This window comes from Amia ocellicauda, chromosome 1 (assembly GCF_036373705.1).
Source record: "Amia ocellicauda isolate fAmiCal2 chromosome 1, fAmiCal2.hap1, whole genome shotgun sequence".
Taxonomy (NCBI): domain Eukaryota; kingdom Metazoa; phylum Chordata; class Actinopteri; order Amiiformes; family Amiidae; genus Amia; species Amia ocellicauda.
The window spans coordinates 43,381,995-43,399,205 of NC_089850.1; the positions used below are offsets into that span (position 1 = coordinate 43,381,995).

At 34.7% G+C, this 17,211-nt stretch overlaps 1 protein-coding gene across 6 annotated transcripts in view; it reads left to right on the plus strand.

Annotated features, from left to right (window-relative positions):
• The window catches only part of plcb1 (phospholipase C beta 1), a 172,754-nt gene that overhangs the window by 97,342 nt on the left and 58,201 nt on the right, over positions 1 to 17,211 (plus strand). For all 6 annotated transcript variants that reach the window (XR_010816962.1, XM_066705856.1, XM_066705824.1 and 3 more), the window contains exons 4-7: positions 9,264 to 9,404; positions 12,652 to 12,731; positions 13,945 to 13,998; positions 14,652 to 14,727. Coding sequence is in view for 5 of the 6 variants with exons in the window: in XM_066705856.1 (XP_066561953.1) it covers positions 9,264 to 9,404; positions 12,652 to 12,731; positions 13,945 to 13,998; positions 14,652 to 14,727 (351 nt within the window). In the remaining variant the exon portion in view is untranslated. The remainder of the gene's footprint in view (positions 1 to 9,263; positions 9,405 to 12,651; positions 12,732 to 13,944; positions 13,999 to 14,651; positions 14,728 to 17,211) is intronic.

Sequence of the window (17,211 nt, forward strand, 5' to 3'; positions counted from 1 at the left end):
GGTATGTGTTTGGGTAAAATGAACATGTTTGTTTTATTCTATAAACTACTGACAACATTTCTCCCAAATTCCAAAGACAAATATGAATGGAATGAAATGGCTGCCATACATGCAGAGATGCTGATTTAAGAAAAAATTGCAGTGATCTCTTAATGTTTTCCAGAGCTGTATATCATGAGAAGCACTGTGTGTGTTTTAAAAAGAAAATGCTTAAAATTAATAATTTCACTCTGCTCATCAAAAAGACCTGTGGTCCTATTACTTACAGGAATTACGATGGTAAATGCTTTTATGTATGTTTAACTATAGTTATATAATGGTGATATACAGTACCTCTGTATATAAAGTAGTGCTTCCCTATATATTAGGCTAATGCTTATCCTCCACTACACCTCCTGCTATGACACAATTGCAGAACTACAATCGTGACTGGAAAACGACAATTATATGGACTTGAACCCTGATCTTGCCTGCAAAATTCTGGTGAGGTTGAGGTCTGATGGTATCTTTTTGGAAAGGAAAAGCAGAAACCCCCCACCACAGGAAGTAGATAGTAATGACACAAACAAAGACACACCCACATTCTCTGAGAATGCAGTGTATTACAGCAAATTACCATGCAGTATACTAGAGTGAAGTTGATAGGCTTCTCTAGGGGAACCAGGCAGTGAATAATGACTTCTATATGTTAGTAAATATGCAGCACAACATTATGTATTACAAATAAATGAATTATATCTACGAAATGTCTATAAATGTTAGTTCAGAGCATTACAAACATTTAATCTAAGTGTTCAGTATTGGATTTTGTGATAATTACTTATGTCTTATTTACTGCAGGACATAAAACACCAAATAGCTGACAACTCTCTGCAATAATCAACCTCCACTCTTCTCTCTATGTAGAGTGCAATTGTATAATATAGTCACCTTGATTGCCTCAAATCTACCCTGAAGACTAACAATTATAATGTGGAAAATCTGTCAACTTCACTTTTCAAAATGTCCTCTGGCAGTGATACATTCTCAAGCTGCTCTGTAATACGCCATATCATTTTCAGTCAATTCACATCATAAAGCCATTTATTTTTCCTTTTCTTATTTGATTACATCTGATAATTTCAAAGATAAGTCATTATGTAACATGTGCTTAGCCCACACAACTCAAATGAGCAACAAACCTGTCAGGGTGTCAACGCCGCAACAGGTGCACATAAACAATTGTTTTCGATTGCATTGCAGGGAGCTTTTTATATACTAATCAGCACTTCTTTTGCAGTTGTTTTCCACTTTTGGAGCAACCAATTGCTGTTGAAGTGGTCTTTCTGCCACACCCTTGTTCTGCCCTGAAAAACAAAAGCAGAAATATGGCAGCCTCTGATATTCCTTCACCGCCCTTGCTCTGTCTTTTTATGCTGTGAATCATACAGTGAAAAGAGCACCTGAGTGCTAACTGAATGACAGCCAGAGCTGTGCAACTGCCCTGCCTTTCAAAAGGTTTGATTAATCTACAGCGAGACATGGTTCATTTTGCTGTCTTTGCCCGACTGTTTCCCCAGCGGTGCTTTCACTAATGAATCCCTTTCAATGAGATTCTTGGCTACTGTTGACAAGTTGCACATCCATATTCGAACCAGCCACTGCCAGGTGTTAGAGATGATTCAGTCTTATTCAATGGTTCATGAGAAATCATTTGATTCAGTGGTTTTGAAAAGACTTTAGGTCAGCCCTGCATAACTAAACTAAGGAACATTTCAGCTTAATGTCCGTTCCCTGTGCTGAGACACAGGTAGATGTTTAGATTACCAGAGACTCACCTAGAGACACCCTTACACCTGAACCCAGTGACCTAAAACAAGGTGATCATCAGCAGTAGCCGCTGTTAATTTATCACATCAGGGCTTTCTGACCTAATGCCAATCCGTTTTGCACCATATGGGAGCGCCAAGGCCGGCAGTGCGTTTGTAGCCTGCAGTAGAACCAGAGCACTGATCACACGGTGCTCTCCTCACAGCGCCCAGCAACAGGGCTCTCAGGCACATCTCTAGACACATCAACCCCTCTAATTAAATCTTACTCCCGAGGCTTTGTTTGGCGAAGGCCCAAGTGGTGTAGAGAATAAAGCACGATCTGGTATAATAAAGTGTTTCTTCCTCTATGTTAAAAAGGCCACAGGCAAACTCTGTTATTGTTAGATTTACTGTCGGGAGCTTCAAAAGGGTCAGAGCATTTGGCGTTGTCATGACCTAGGAGAAGGACGGCAGCCAGAAGAAGCAAAAACAAACTCTGTACACTTGAATCTAAGTTGGTGTATTGGGATGTATGTGGCAAAACTGACATTATGTCTGGAAACAGATTTCACTCTGCTGTTTATATTCAGTGATGAAAGAGGAGAGAGAACGAGCTGCAGGTTTGAAGTTATAACGTCACCTTTATTACATATCTGCTAGTGTCTGGGATACATTAATTCACAATGATTCAACAGTATTTGCATTTGCCATGAATATAAGCTACAAATCGATGCATTGAATTTTTTTTTTTAATCTATGTCTAACCTTATCTTGAAAACCATAATGGAATATACACTTTCCTGCTGTAGAGGATGTAATAGGTCATAAAGTCTCTGTTTTGGTGCAGCAATCTGGGATGTCTTGAGTTGCTATGGAAGCAGACTTCATGTCTCAACTCTCTAATGCAGTGAAGCTATCGTGTGGAACTGACACAGCATGTTTAGGAGATGTAGGTTGCCTGTCTAACTTAATTTCTGTACTCACAGGTGTTTCAATGGAAAAGACAGCAATTTAACAACTTCTTTGTGCACCGCCAAGGACATAAGAAATTAGACTTGACTTAATGAGATTAACATTGCATGTCTGGATTCATCGCAATTTCAGAAATACCGTAGCTTCAGATTGAATGCATTAGTGCCTAAAAATAGTAATATTAATATTTTGAAATTCCCTCTGCATTTGTATATTATACCCAGCAGTTGAAGTAAGAACCATAACAATAATCAGTGTAATAATAAAACATGTTTACAGCTTATGAGCATTTTGAATCAACAGAGATGGTTCATAATGGAATAGTGTCTGATCACCAGCACACCTTCTTTGACCTCAAGAGATACTGGCAGTGGAGCAGCACAGTGCAAATGCTGGCTCGCTGTACGTTGTCTTGTAAGAATAGATTCCTGGATTGATTCTGTAGCTTCTGTTGCTATTTCAGCAAATACCACCCACAGAATTCTTATGTAATGCATTCACCATTTCAGTATAATAAGAAGCATTTTTATGAGGATATTAAAAGTATCTATAGGGGGTGGTTATTTTATTAGAAAAGCAATCTTGATTGCCGTCTGCTGTCAGCAAAGTGCTTTATGTTCTATGTGGAGCTGTAAAAGAAGGTATTTAACTGCATCACGATGTGCTATTGTATGCACTAAACGAGCATGTCCATGATAAATCAGTTGAGATACCGATGCGCATTAATGATTGTTTTTAATTCGTGCTCCAGATTTACAAAATTGTTGGCACAGATTTTAAATTGCATGCACAAGATTTAAAATAGGGTGTGCACATTTTTCTAAACCAAGCACACTAATTAATACACTGTGCGCATATTAATCTTATGTTTAATTTGTTATTCTTCCATGCCATTGTGTCTAAAGGCAATGCTTTATTTCAGTTACTTTACCTGCATCACTTATTCACCTACCAAATTGACAAAGAATAGTTTAATATGTATGAGAGGTTTGCAAAAAGGTTCAAAGATAAATAGATCATTAACACCTGACATAAAGAATATACAGAATAATATAAAAGAGAGAGGATTTGGCCAGGTAGGCCCATGGTGACTTGGGTTTAGTGTGGGCCAGGGGTTGCTTGGCTTGGTTTGCAAAAGGGATGTCTGTAGCTTGTCAGGTCCTGTGATCTTACAGTGTTATTAATGAGACAGACTTTGGTCCTCTGTTTGGCTCCTTAGCTCTTTTGTCAGGTGGAAACACATTTTTGAGGCTGCATACATTTTCCCTTGTCTCTCTCGTGCTTACATGAAGGTTGCTGTAGTGCTCTAAGTTGATTAATCACTCAATCTTTTACCAAATGTGAGAATATTAAAGGAAATAATTGGCAATTATAAATAATATAAAAAGTAACTTAATAGATTTTTTTTCTTTCTTTTTTAATTTAATATCAATATTATATTAATATTTAGTTGACAAATTGCAGTGTAATATAGAATAATGAAATAAGAAAGAACACATTAAAAATATATATTTTTTCTATATTGTTTGGGTAAATGCTGAGGATAAGTTAAAGCCCATTAAGGAAAGTAATACAGATGTATAATAAACCTCAACTATATTGCTGGCTTGCATTTGGAAAATGTATTTTAGCTGACTGCAGGGATTGCCAACCCACGTCCTTTTAAATGCGGGGAATGACTAATATGTCATACTGAATCGGAGGTGGTGGGAGAGCAGGGTCAGACAGGGCCTCCGTCTGCTTTATTGAAGTGCATCATTTGAGGGAATTGAAGGAAAGGGCTGGAGTCCTGACACATACACAGTATAGTATATAACATCAGAATATTCTGGCATGTGGTGCTTTTGGGCAACTGGCCTTCTTTTTTTTATATTTGCACTATATGTAAAATGCAATTCATATGTTAGGTTTGCAGTATTTATTTATAAATATAAACTTATGGCAACCATCCATGTGACGAAGGCTCCATTCACAGAATAATTGTTGTAAGCACCAAAATGAAATGTAAAAATCTTAAAGGAGAAGAGTATGGAGAATTCAGACCACAGTTGACCTTTAACTGTAGTGTACTTGCTTTAACTCTGGTTGTTACTTTTTGCTCAAGAATTATTAAAATGACAAAACTCACAGGAAATAAGGATGCAACATTAAAATCCTGAAAGGCACAATCCATTAAATGCAAGTTACAAAAGCAATCGTTTTTGACATCACCAAGTAAATACATTTTTGTTTCTTATTTATTTTTTATTTTTTGGGCAATTTCCTCTATAACGTACACATCTTTTTCTGACTTGGTAAGTGATGCACATTTTTGCAGAATTCATAGATGCTTCTTTGGCATTGTGTTATCCCCAGGACAGCATTTGTAGTCAGCTCTCAGTAATCGTGGGTTACCTACTAATGTTGGATCTTCTTGATACAACAGCAGTATTTGTTTAGTATATTGGCTATTGAGTGAAATAGCTCGCATGCAGTTTTGGGTCAAGAGGGGCTTATTCATAGGATGTTTTGGTTATGTGATTATTTTGAATATTCATTGAATGTTAAAAGTATTTATTAAAGTTTCAGCTGTGCAAGAATATGTTAATCTATAGTTTGACTGAAAGAAATCATTATAAAAAGTGTAGGTGGAATTTATTTACTTTTTACAACAGCTGTGCTGGCTCAGAGAAGAGGTATTGATGGTATTTTTGGAATGTCTCACAGGAGCTAGGAAATTCATAGTGGAGGTTTTGTTTAAAAGAAAGTTGTTTTAGTGAAAGAAACCCCATAAAAACACAAAAACACCCCCCCCCCAAAAAAAAAAAAATGAAAAAGAGAGAACAATTTAAATAAAGTGATCTCCAGAGAAAATCAATTAGACTTTCATAATATTTCAAAGCTTGTCACTATTCCCACTTTTTCTAATGTGATCTAATGGAATAATTGTCAGGATTTAGGATTACATAAAGGAATTGTGATTAATGATACAATATGGATCAGTTTACTGGAGGTTAGCTTTATATTTATAGAACTCTTCAATTTATCAAATTAATTATACAGCTTTATTTTTTATTTTTTGCCTGATGATGACAAATCAATGCACCGGATCCTAAGCATTTTAAATTCACTGGAGTTTATATAACCAGGAATAACCAACCTCTGAAGTTCACAAAACAGATCGAAGACATTGATCATGTACTAACAAAATGAAAAATGCTAACAGCTGTCAATGCAGCCTATATACTTCTGTTAGATCGTACAAGCATTTATTATTAATGACACCTCCAAACTCCTCTAGGTGATAGCCTTTCCTTGCTACAGTTGAAATTTTTACAGTGGATTGCTTGACACAGTCACATGTAATTACCATCCATTTATTCCAAATGTGGTGCTTTTTCTGTCAGCTAAGGTCACCCCTGCAGCAAAGTAGACTGAACAATATATCACTTTCTGCTCAATAGCATGCCTGCTTGGAGAGGGAATTTCTAAATAGAAAATGTTAATTATGATAATTGTATCATAGGTATAAAATGTTCACACATAGCTGAACTAAATATTGCTTACAGTTGTTTAGTCTGCTTTTTGTATTGTTTATTCATGGTCAGCATATTGTGTGGTATGATAGATACTGGACTGGCGATATTGTTTTAGTTTAAGGTGCCTACTGATTTGTCTTATTATTGGATGAATGTGAGTATTATTGTAGAATATTTGGAAATGTATTTGGTGAGAGATAAAGCAGCTTCATGTTTTGATTGCAGATCATTCGAATTAAATACTTATGATCATCATGAAATCATAGATCCAGGAGGATTCTATGAACAATGGGTGTCAATAGTGTTGCTCTTTTAGAAGAACTCTTGAAAGTATTGTAGTGCTGATCAGACTTTTGTTTGTTCTGTTTTTTTAATGCATGTCAAAGTTATTGATTTTAAATAGTATTACTTATTCAAATATAACAAAAAATGCTTTTCCAAATTAATAACTAAAATTGAATAACTAATAATGATAATATTTGTGTTTGGATGCAGGGTGCTACATTTAAGACCTTTAGGCTGTAATTACCTTACCAAATAAATGATAAATAAAGGGGCATTCTGCAGATAACAGAAGATTGCATTAAAACATACTTGTTTGTATGAACCAATAGTGAGCACTTCTTTTGGGTATTTGGATATCATATGCCCTGAGGATAACAGAAATTTGGTAAAAATAAATAACTCAAATTTTATCAAGCTTATGCACACTGTCTGAAAATATGTTATGTTTCATGAAACCAACTCCCACTCCTACAACTATACTAACATGACGAGTACAGCAACTTATATTTTATAGTTAAATGTACTTTACTTCATTATTGCTAACCAAGCAATAGTATCAGTTGTATTAAAAATGCATGTGCCATACCTCGAGGGATGGTGGGATGCCATTATTTATAGTGTCTTTCTGAAAGGAGATGAAACATTAATACATAATTTATTTTGTTCACTTTTTCAAAGACTCTCTTTCAGAAGGTATTTATCAACAAGATAAGTGTTCTCTAGCAGTTTAAAAGTGGAAACCACGAAGGGTCTTGTCACAAAGCTTTATATGAACACTGGCTTTCTGCCTTCATTTAGGATATTACACCATTAAAGTACTCTGTTGGCTAAATCCTAATTGGTTGATTTAAGCCTTCTGGTATGTATTATTTGTGTGTGTGTGTATGTATAGACTATTTTGGATACACTCCCTACATGTAGCATTTACCTTCTTCAACAGAATATTTATAATGACATAAGACATAATTGTTATTATGGATGAGGAACGGTCTTATTGTTTAAATAGTGTATTGGCCCATTACCAGAGAGTTGAGGAATCAAGTCAAGTCCACAATATGCACACCGTTGTATCCTTCATCCAAGTACTTCCCCCCCTGTTGCTCCAGTCATCGATGACTGTATTAATAGGTATCATTATGTTGATTAGAAACACATACCCTTCAAGTTTTTATAGTGTCCTCTGTTCTATTTTGTGAATTAAATAAAACACTGTTCTCTCATGCACAGATACAGAATTCAATGGGCCTTAGGGATGTTGTCTGAAGAACTTACATCATGAAAGTTAGGACACGTCATACAAACTTGAGTTGCACCTATTTGGTTCTGTGACAGAGGGACTTGTTGGCACTGCCAGCAGAGTGTGATGAGTCATGACCACTTCCCTTAATGAAGGGGTGACTTTCATCCGCCAGTGGGTTATAAATGTTTGGAAATTATAATGAAGATTTGTTCCAAATGCATACATACATACATATCATAGTATATGGTAGAGAATGTGGATTCACTTGTTACATTCCTTCTTAACCTGCACTGTATCGATATTACGCATGCCCTTGAATTGAGTTTGTGATTCTGTAATCTTTAGGAAAAGCTTTAGCAGAAGATAAGCATTGGCTGTATTTGATTTAAAGCCCCAAGGATAGTCCACCAGCCCAGAAAGAGATTGGATCTGTGATACGTTTCACCAAGAAAGATGCCTTAATTGTATTGTAAATTAAAGCCTTCAATCTGATGTACAACACAGCAACTTAAAGGCCAGGTGAACAGTATATCATGAAAACACAATTATTAACTAGGAATGCGGTATTTCTGTGTTAGTATTTATTAAATATTGTTTGTTTGCCTTATTGGAATCTGAAGCTCTACTTTTAATTGTGAATAAATAATGAAATGTCTGCAGAATTGCCACTGAAAACTTGTATTTCGCATAAATGGACTGTGTTGTGTTTGGTCACACATAGGGAACAACCAATTAATAAACAGTGTGTATAAATTTAAAAGCATAGGTATTAAAAATGTATACACATAGCCTACCAAATTGTACCAAAATGCATGCACACAAAAATCAGCGTGATTCAATATTGACCCCAGTTTACTAATTTGTGTATATGTATTCATGCATATGGTGTTTTTTAACTTTAATTTGAATCATCATGCTTTCTAATTGCTGGGCATGGGTTACTTAACTGCAGAAATAACATCTGTGTCATATTTGGCTAGGACAGAGCATAACCCCCACAGAATACAAAATAATAGAAAGCCCTTTGTCAATTTTAATTATTGCTTTAGATGCTCTCCTAATGGAGCCATTTTGTTTTTTGCTGAATACAAGCTTTATTAATATATAGGACAATGTCACAAGTGTTTTACAGTTGTGTAGTTAAAACTCCCTGAATACATTTAATGATCCAATATATTCCAAAACATAAAAATGAAACAAATATGTAATTCCTCAATATGGTTTACAAGGGAATCAACATCAGCTGCAAAGTTTTAAACTTTATTGTTAGTTTTACATTTTCACTTCTGTGTGCATAGTTTGTTTTGCTTATGATATGACACAATGATTGCTGTAGATTTTTTTTATGGAATTATTTAACATGGCCTATCCTTTTAGGTAAACAATTGTAATATAGTCTGCCTTTATTAGTGTGTTTTCTCAGATTGCTCTATTTATATGTCTGGTCTTTGTTTCCAGGATGCAAAGCTACGAGAGCTACTGGATGTTGGGAACATGGGAGGGAGGATTGAGAACAAAATGCTCACCGTGGTGTGTGGCCCTGATATGGTTAACATCACCTACATGAACTTCATGGCTTTTCAGGAGGAAGTTGCAAAGGTACTGTCATTCAGTTCACCCATGGTATTGGGATATTCAAACTCATTACATATTTTTGAAACACACTGTCAAAGTTCGATGACTCATAATTACTTTTAACAATTACATTTAAATAAATGGGACAAGAAAACGTTTTCAGCATCACATTTCACGCCAGTGAATTCGAATAAATACACTAACCTTCAGATCAATTCAACCTCCAGATGCAGATCTTGCCACAGCAGGGAAACAAATCTACGGATTAATGAAGTGATCAATACATTTACTAATGACTAATTATAAAATGCCCCCAAACTGCTCTGGCCTTTATCCAGTGGGTGCTCTAAAAGATAAAGCTGAAGATGTAATATCACAAAACTGATGTTCAAAAGCTGAGCACCACTGCATGCAGTATTTTACTATAACACATTTTACACAAGTAACTTATAATTCATGTAAACTAGAACTGTTATGTTGGCATCTTCAGTGTAAAGAAGTGAAATGAAAATCATTCCCTTTAATGCCCTTAAATTGCAGAAAAATATTTGATTCACTTGGCTTGAGACATGAGATGGTATGTCTTGTTAGATATTAGTAGGAGATCCACTGGGTTGCAGTTAATTATGTGGGAGGAAATGAGGAGACTGGAAATTGGTTTAGTTTGTGTATTTTGTATTTATAGTAAAATTTTAATGGAATGGGTTCTAGAACCAAACATTCATTTCTATATACAAACACACATTTTGAAACTCATGAAACCTATTGGAAACACATTTTTCTTCTTTGATATACTCTTAAATGTATTTTCATAAACTAAAAATAGGATTAAATGTAACAAAGTTATGTGTCACCGTGACTCAAGCACCCTATTAATATTGTAGGGCTTTGGCTCTACAAGTTCACACAGCTCCATTTAGTTAAATCAAGCACTTGGACATAATCCAACAACAGACCCAATTAGCTTATTCATCATAATGGATTCGTGACTTCTCCCTTTGACCTGTTAATGTCATGTTGAATGTGTTGTGGAAATATAAAAGGAAACATGTCAGAGCTGAAGTATACAACTTAGTTTGAGCTTCACAGAGTTCAAGATGTTATCACCAAAGACCTGTTGTAAGAAAACCATTGTCTTTTTGGCAAACAGCAGTATGTGAACTGAAATGTTTGAAGAAGTGCTGCAATCTCAAATACCAATCCATTTTAACTAGATTCTCAGATTTTAAATAAATAAATAAATGGAATGAATAAACATCATTTCCCTTATCCCCCCCCCAACCTTGAATGTACAGTATACTGGACCTAGAGTAACATTTGTCCAAAAATGAAATCACCAATATTGTTTGTATCATTTTATAAACTTGAACTTGGTATATCATTCTATCAACTGGCCTTGAATAGGTATAGATTAAATGTTTTTTCCTGAGACCAAAGTTTAGCTTTAGAAACAATCAGAGATTTAATCAGTTAAAGCCCACTTGCACAGGCCCCAAACCAATGACAGAGGAATCACAAAGCCAATGAAGAACTATGCCAATTGTGTTACTCTACTGAGTGCCCCTGGCCAGTCAACAAATGGTATAGCTACAGGGCTTACCACTCAGCTGAGGGTTTTGCCTTCTGTGAGGAGGATTTTCCCTTAAAAGATCACTTTAATCAAACTTTACTTCTTAGATTTAATGTTCTTTTAGGCCTCGGTGATGAAATAAAAAACAAATCTCTCCCAATAACTTTGTTTCCTCCTGATTTTGTAATGTTTTGCTCATGAGGGTGTGTGCCAACTGGCCACACACTAACAACTGCAGCTAGTTCTTCCAATAAACTGTTTACTGTTGTGCCCTTTTCTCTAATCTGAGATAAATAAACAGAAAGCTTTCCCTTTCAAGCATATCATTTTAACAAATTAAGTCTGCTCTTCAAAAATTACATAAAAGAACATTACATAACATAATGAAAACAAATGATAAAAGGCCATTTAGCCCACCATGCCCATTATCGCTCCTGCCTTTCAAACTGTGTCTTGAGGAAACCAATTGAATCTGCAATCAGAATATTGTTGTTGTCAAAGTTTTGTTCATTTTTTTCTTACAGTTTTCAAGGTACATATCAAACATGGTTAGTGCCACATTATGGGTAGTTTCAACCCACTTGCTTGAACATATGCTTGTGTTCATCTTTGAAAGAACTGCGGCTCACAGAGTAATTCTACTTTTACCTGACTTTTCTGTGGAGACAGTTCCTGAGTTTTTGGTGATGTCTAGAAGGCTGACGTCTGACAATAAAACAATTTGCAGTCAACAGTGAAATTATGATGACACGTATCTGTGGGCAGCAGCCCTGAGGGAACTGGGCCCGTGTGCTTGAAAGTCTTCTTGAAAAAGAAGCTGGGTAAAGAAGACATGACATATTGTTGAATATTTATATATAAATGTATATTTTATGACTTTCAATCAATGCCATCCTTAAAGGAAATGGCAGTTCTCTTTTCTGTATTCTCTTTGTTGTTGTATCCTGTTGTGTTAAATACTCTAATTGATATCTGATATGCTAGATACCTTTTCTGGAAAATTACAGTCAGGTGACCTTTCCAGTTGATTGGGATGAAGTAAAGGTAAAGTAAAGTAAATGTAAACAGCATTACAGACAGACATTATACCCATAAACCCAAGCTGTACTTATGTGTCAAGGCTGGTGATGGATGGCTATTATGCTTTCAATCGCAATTTTCCACAGGGAAGTAGACGCAAAAAGGAGACAACTTTGAGAAACACATTCGTGAATATTTGTTTTCTTCTTCTGTATAACGCTCAAAGAGTAAGGTCCCAGTTATTGCTGAGTAATAATGATATATCTACATGCCAAATGCTGCAAGAAAATCCTGACTAATTAACCAAAGTAACCAACAAAATAATAATAATTGTTATTTTACATAAGTAAATATATAAGCCAGTTCATATTAAATAATATACCTATTCACTCTTATATTTTATCGTGTCAAATCACCTATATGACGTTGGATGTTATACATTTCCCCTTAGACCTCCGCCTAATTATATTTCTGAAAATATTGTGTGTAATATTAGGACAAATAATGATAGCATGTGAAAAAAGGGTGTGCTTTGCCGAATATAACAATGTTATCCAGACACCCTTGGCTTTTGTCCATAGCTGTACTTCCCTGGCAGCTGTTCAACACCTTAAAAGCTTCACTGTTGTTGGATTTTAGATTAAACAAACCTTTTTTTCTTTTCTTTTTTTCTTAATTCAGGAATGGGCTGATGAGCTATTTGCTCTGGCATCAAACTTGCTGGCACAGAACATGTCCAGGGAGTCCTGCCTGGAAAAAGCGTGAGTATTGTAAATAGTAGGACCCAAACACATCAGTCGCTCTCGTACTGTAACAGCACTACCTGCAGGAGCAAAGGTTACGAGAGATTCTTTAGGTATATTAAGCCTGACAGGTGATCATTGCTTCCATCATCCGAATGGCAGTTCACATGCTCCAGTAAATACTGATCAGTACAGTACTACAAATGCAACCCTGTCAAAAATATATGAATAAATATATACGTTCAAATAACATTTTTGATAGGAAGTTACAGCAAGCAGGAGAGGCATCGTCCTGAATTGTAAGTAAGCATGGAAAAAACCATGAAAGAAATTAAACTTGAAACTACGTATTAAAAAATAAAATGACAAAATAGTTTCTACTGGCATATGGTTGAATAAACCTTGTACCGACGCTTCTGTCTCTTGGGAATACTTGTAGTTACGTAACTCAGATTTCTTAACAGTATCTCAAGAACAATGTTAATCTGAAACCAATAGAGAGAAATATATGCTTGCTTTTGTTTGAGTACTGTAATAGTTGCTTTCCAGGTGTGCCTTGGCAATAGTACATCTTATCTCCCTGAACAGCCTTAGCTTTATGTTCCAATGTGCAATAAAATCTCAGTAGATGGAATACGTGCAAGTCTGTTCTAGAGATCAGTGGTCAGCATGTTAAAAATGTTGTGTCCAGTTGACACAAAGACCTTTAAGGCAGTATATTAAACAAGTACATAATCTGAAAATGAAATAAAATGTAGGTTTTATCTCATTCCATATCCCATAGAGAGTTTATGATCATCAACAGGATGGTCCTTGAATCAAGTTTATTACATTTATCCCTACCAGGATCAGTAGATAAAGGAACCATAGTAGGTCAATTAAATTTTACTCTTGTGCCGTTTCTTCAGGCAAACAAGAAAGTGAAGAGGATAAGTTAATAATGATTGATTTATTCACCAGTTTGCACACTCCATATACCATGTATCATGTATAAAGTCAATATGTAGGGAATAACTTTAAGTATACTTGTAAGGATTTGACAGGTGAACACATGTAAAATTTGACCCAGTGCAGAAGTTAAAAAACATATATTTACACATTACACAGAAATTACAAATTTTTCGTCAGTTTGTGTAGGCGTTTTCTTGAAATCCTGTGTCATATTCAAGAATAAAGGAATTACAACAATGTATGGCTGTAAAATTTGCCTTTTTTTTTTTTTCCCAAACAGATATACAAGGCTTAAGCTTCAGCTAACCCCAGAGGGCCGTATTCCTGTTAAGAAGTACGTTTTGTATTACCAGCTTTTTAAGCTGAGGTTGTGAATTCATATAATAAACCTGATTTAGGATTTTTTTCCCTATGTTTAAATTTCACATATCTGTTACTATCTCACAGTGTGGTTTGATGTTAGTAGCTGAGGAAAGAAATGACAAATGATGCCAACCAGAATATTAAACCCCTTACTCTAAAAAACATTGCATTACAGTCAAGAAGCAATGAATATTGTTATGTGTTTAACTTGAGGCTGTTTTGATGGCAGAGCGAGACAAACAAAAAATGTTAAATATTAATGGAACTGAGATGAGGCATAATAGGTATATCTGAAATCAAATGATTAAAAGTTTCTGTGCCCACTGAAATAAACATATACATCTGTAGTTTACTTGGAATAAAAATAGAAGTTCAGAAATCTTTAGCTTGGCTTAAGCTCCAGTAATTTAAAAATCAAAAGCCTTTGTATAGTTATGGAAACCATCTTAAGGGGTGTAATTCAATTAGGAAAGCATAATGCAAAATAAGGCATTAATCAGTATCGTACTTGGTGAAGAAATCTCTTAAATCAAATGTAGTCCACTTAATGATTTAAGTATTTGCAAATATGTTTCAATTTTTAATTGATAGCGGTATTTACAGGACTTTTCCCCTTTCTTATAGCATCTTTCGGCTGTTTTCTGCAGACAGAAAGCGTGTTGAAACTGCCCTGGAATCCTGCAACCTTCCTTCAGGCAGGGTAAGGATACATTATTTACTTAGTTGTACTGTCACTTTGCCTTTTGTCGCTAAATTTGAAAACATCCTGGTTGTTCAAGAAAACTCCAGTGACCTTCATTGTGATGTCAGATCTAATTCCATTTCAAGTGACTTTATTATCTGGATCAAAGTATATAGAGCTACAGAAATGTAAATAACGTCTTCCATTTGTTCAAAGCTCATTGCCTTCATGAAATCCCACAGCAAAGATTGTAAAGAAATGGTCAATTATAGGACAGAAAATCAAGACAGACAGCACAACTGCTTTTCTCAGTAATGAATTCAGGAGATGTACATCTTGTTTACATGACTGTCTATTCTTTACATAATTACATAATTATGTATTTGAATGACTTATTAATTCACTACAACATAAACAGTACATTTTAAATAGATAAAGAATTTACTTTTTCTCTTATCTTTCACAGTCCGTTTTCCACATTCGGGTAGTTCAACATCATATGTACTTTCTTTAGCATATTACTAAAACTATATATTTATATATATATATATAATTTGATGATAAGTATTTATATATAAACATGTTATAAGCAATACTCAATATTTTTGTGTGTGCTCTAATTTACCCAGTTTACACGGTTGATTTTTAGATTGCAGTGTACAATGCTGTGTTCAAAATTCCCTATGTTAATGAACATAATCTTAATTAGCAGGCCACCATTGCAGCATATTTATCTAGAGAAGGATACATATGCAATAAAGGAGCACAGCTGTTTTTCTACAAGTCTGTTTTAAGCACTGACAAATGAAATTACTTTAGATTCCGCTACCATGTGTTTAGTGGATTGTTGTAAACTCAAGTATTTTCAAAATCCAGCCCTGTGCATTTATACCAATCAGCACTGAACTTTGGAAATCATATATTTCCAATTTAAATGAAAATAAAATTGTTAATTCTACATTTCTCTGTAATGTATTGTGTAGGAGTGTTTTGTCACTTTTCCAAGAGGGCTTCACAAGCAGTCCACATCCATGTACTATTTTGACAAGAATCGAAAGACAGCAAGTGAGAATTGTCTGAAAAACTTTTTTATTCATACAGCCTTAACTTAATAAAATAAATATAAGTGTTTCTGACAGAAATGTGTGACTCACATGTGCAGTGAGAAATATAAAGACCCACAAGATAACAAAGGAGCTCAGTGTAATTTTCTAACATCAACTGAAGACAGAAAATATATACCATAAAACTTCCAATACTCACAGGGTCTCAAATAGCAGCCGGTCTCCAATAGTTGCAGGGTTGATTTGCATAATCATGTAAACAAAAGCTGGTTTCTAATAAACGCCGGGTTACAAAACAGACTTGACCATGTTTTATAAATAAAGAAAAGGGAAATCGATACAGTTTCTAAAGGTACATTAATACGTTTGAAAGAACCTTTCACAACATATTTACATAAACTTTTATTATTATTTATTGCATCTTTGTTTTCAGTAAATATATTTACCGTATATTAATAAAATAAACACCATCACGTGTGTTTTTATTATTTTATTTATCATGTTAACTATATATATATATATATATATATATATTGCTGTATATTTGTATTGCTTTTAATTGTAGTGATTGAACTTACTGTCAATGGTATTAATGAAGTATAAAGTTGATGGTTTGGTTTAAAGTGTATTTCCACAGTTTTGTTGAAGTGCTTTTTGTTTATTTAGCGAGAGTTCACAGTATATCGACTCTTAGACTACGAACAGAATTACTGGTATCTTGTTTTCAATCCAGTGTATAGTTCACCATACATTGAATGTGATTTGTTAATATCTTTGGAAAGCACATTAATAACAAATAATAATACAAAACAAAAATAAAAAATAGAAGCCTGGCCTATTTGCTTATTTCTACAATGAAGCAATGTTTCCAGGCACTTCTTACCCTGCATGAGTCCGCAATGTCATTTTATTTATGAATGTTTAATACAAACACCAGTCTCCTACAATCGCAGAGCTCCAATTGACACCGGGGCTTCTTACAGCTATTTGGAATAAACGCCGGAGGTGTTTAATTGAGGTTTTACGGTATATATGTGCGTGTGTATGCATATATATATATATATATATATGTGTGTGTGTGTGTGTGTGTGTGTGTGTGTGTGTGTGTAACTAATGGTAACTGCTGAAAGAAATTCAACATTAATAACAGTTTTCCAATACAATATGTTTGAACAATCCTATTAGGAGTTGTTACCAATTAGTATGATTTCTAGACCAAGAACTTGCATTCAGAAACCCACAGATTAAGTAATTAGAAAGGAAATAGTTTTTTTGAGGTCTCTGGGAACATGTTGTACAATTAATTAAAAAAGAAATTGTCATGCAGCTAATCCCCTGTATCTACTATTCCTAAAGGAATCAGGGAGAAATCGATGTGGATTGCATAATTGCTGAACTACTTTCTTTAATGTAGTATTAATGGTACCAACTGAAATGA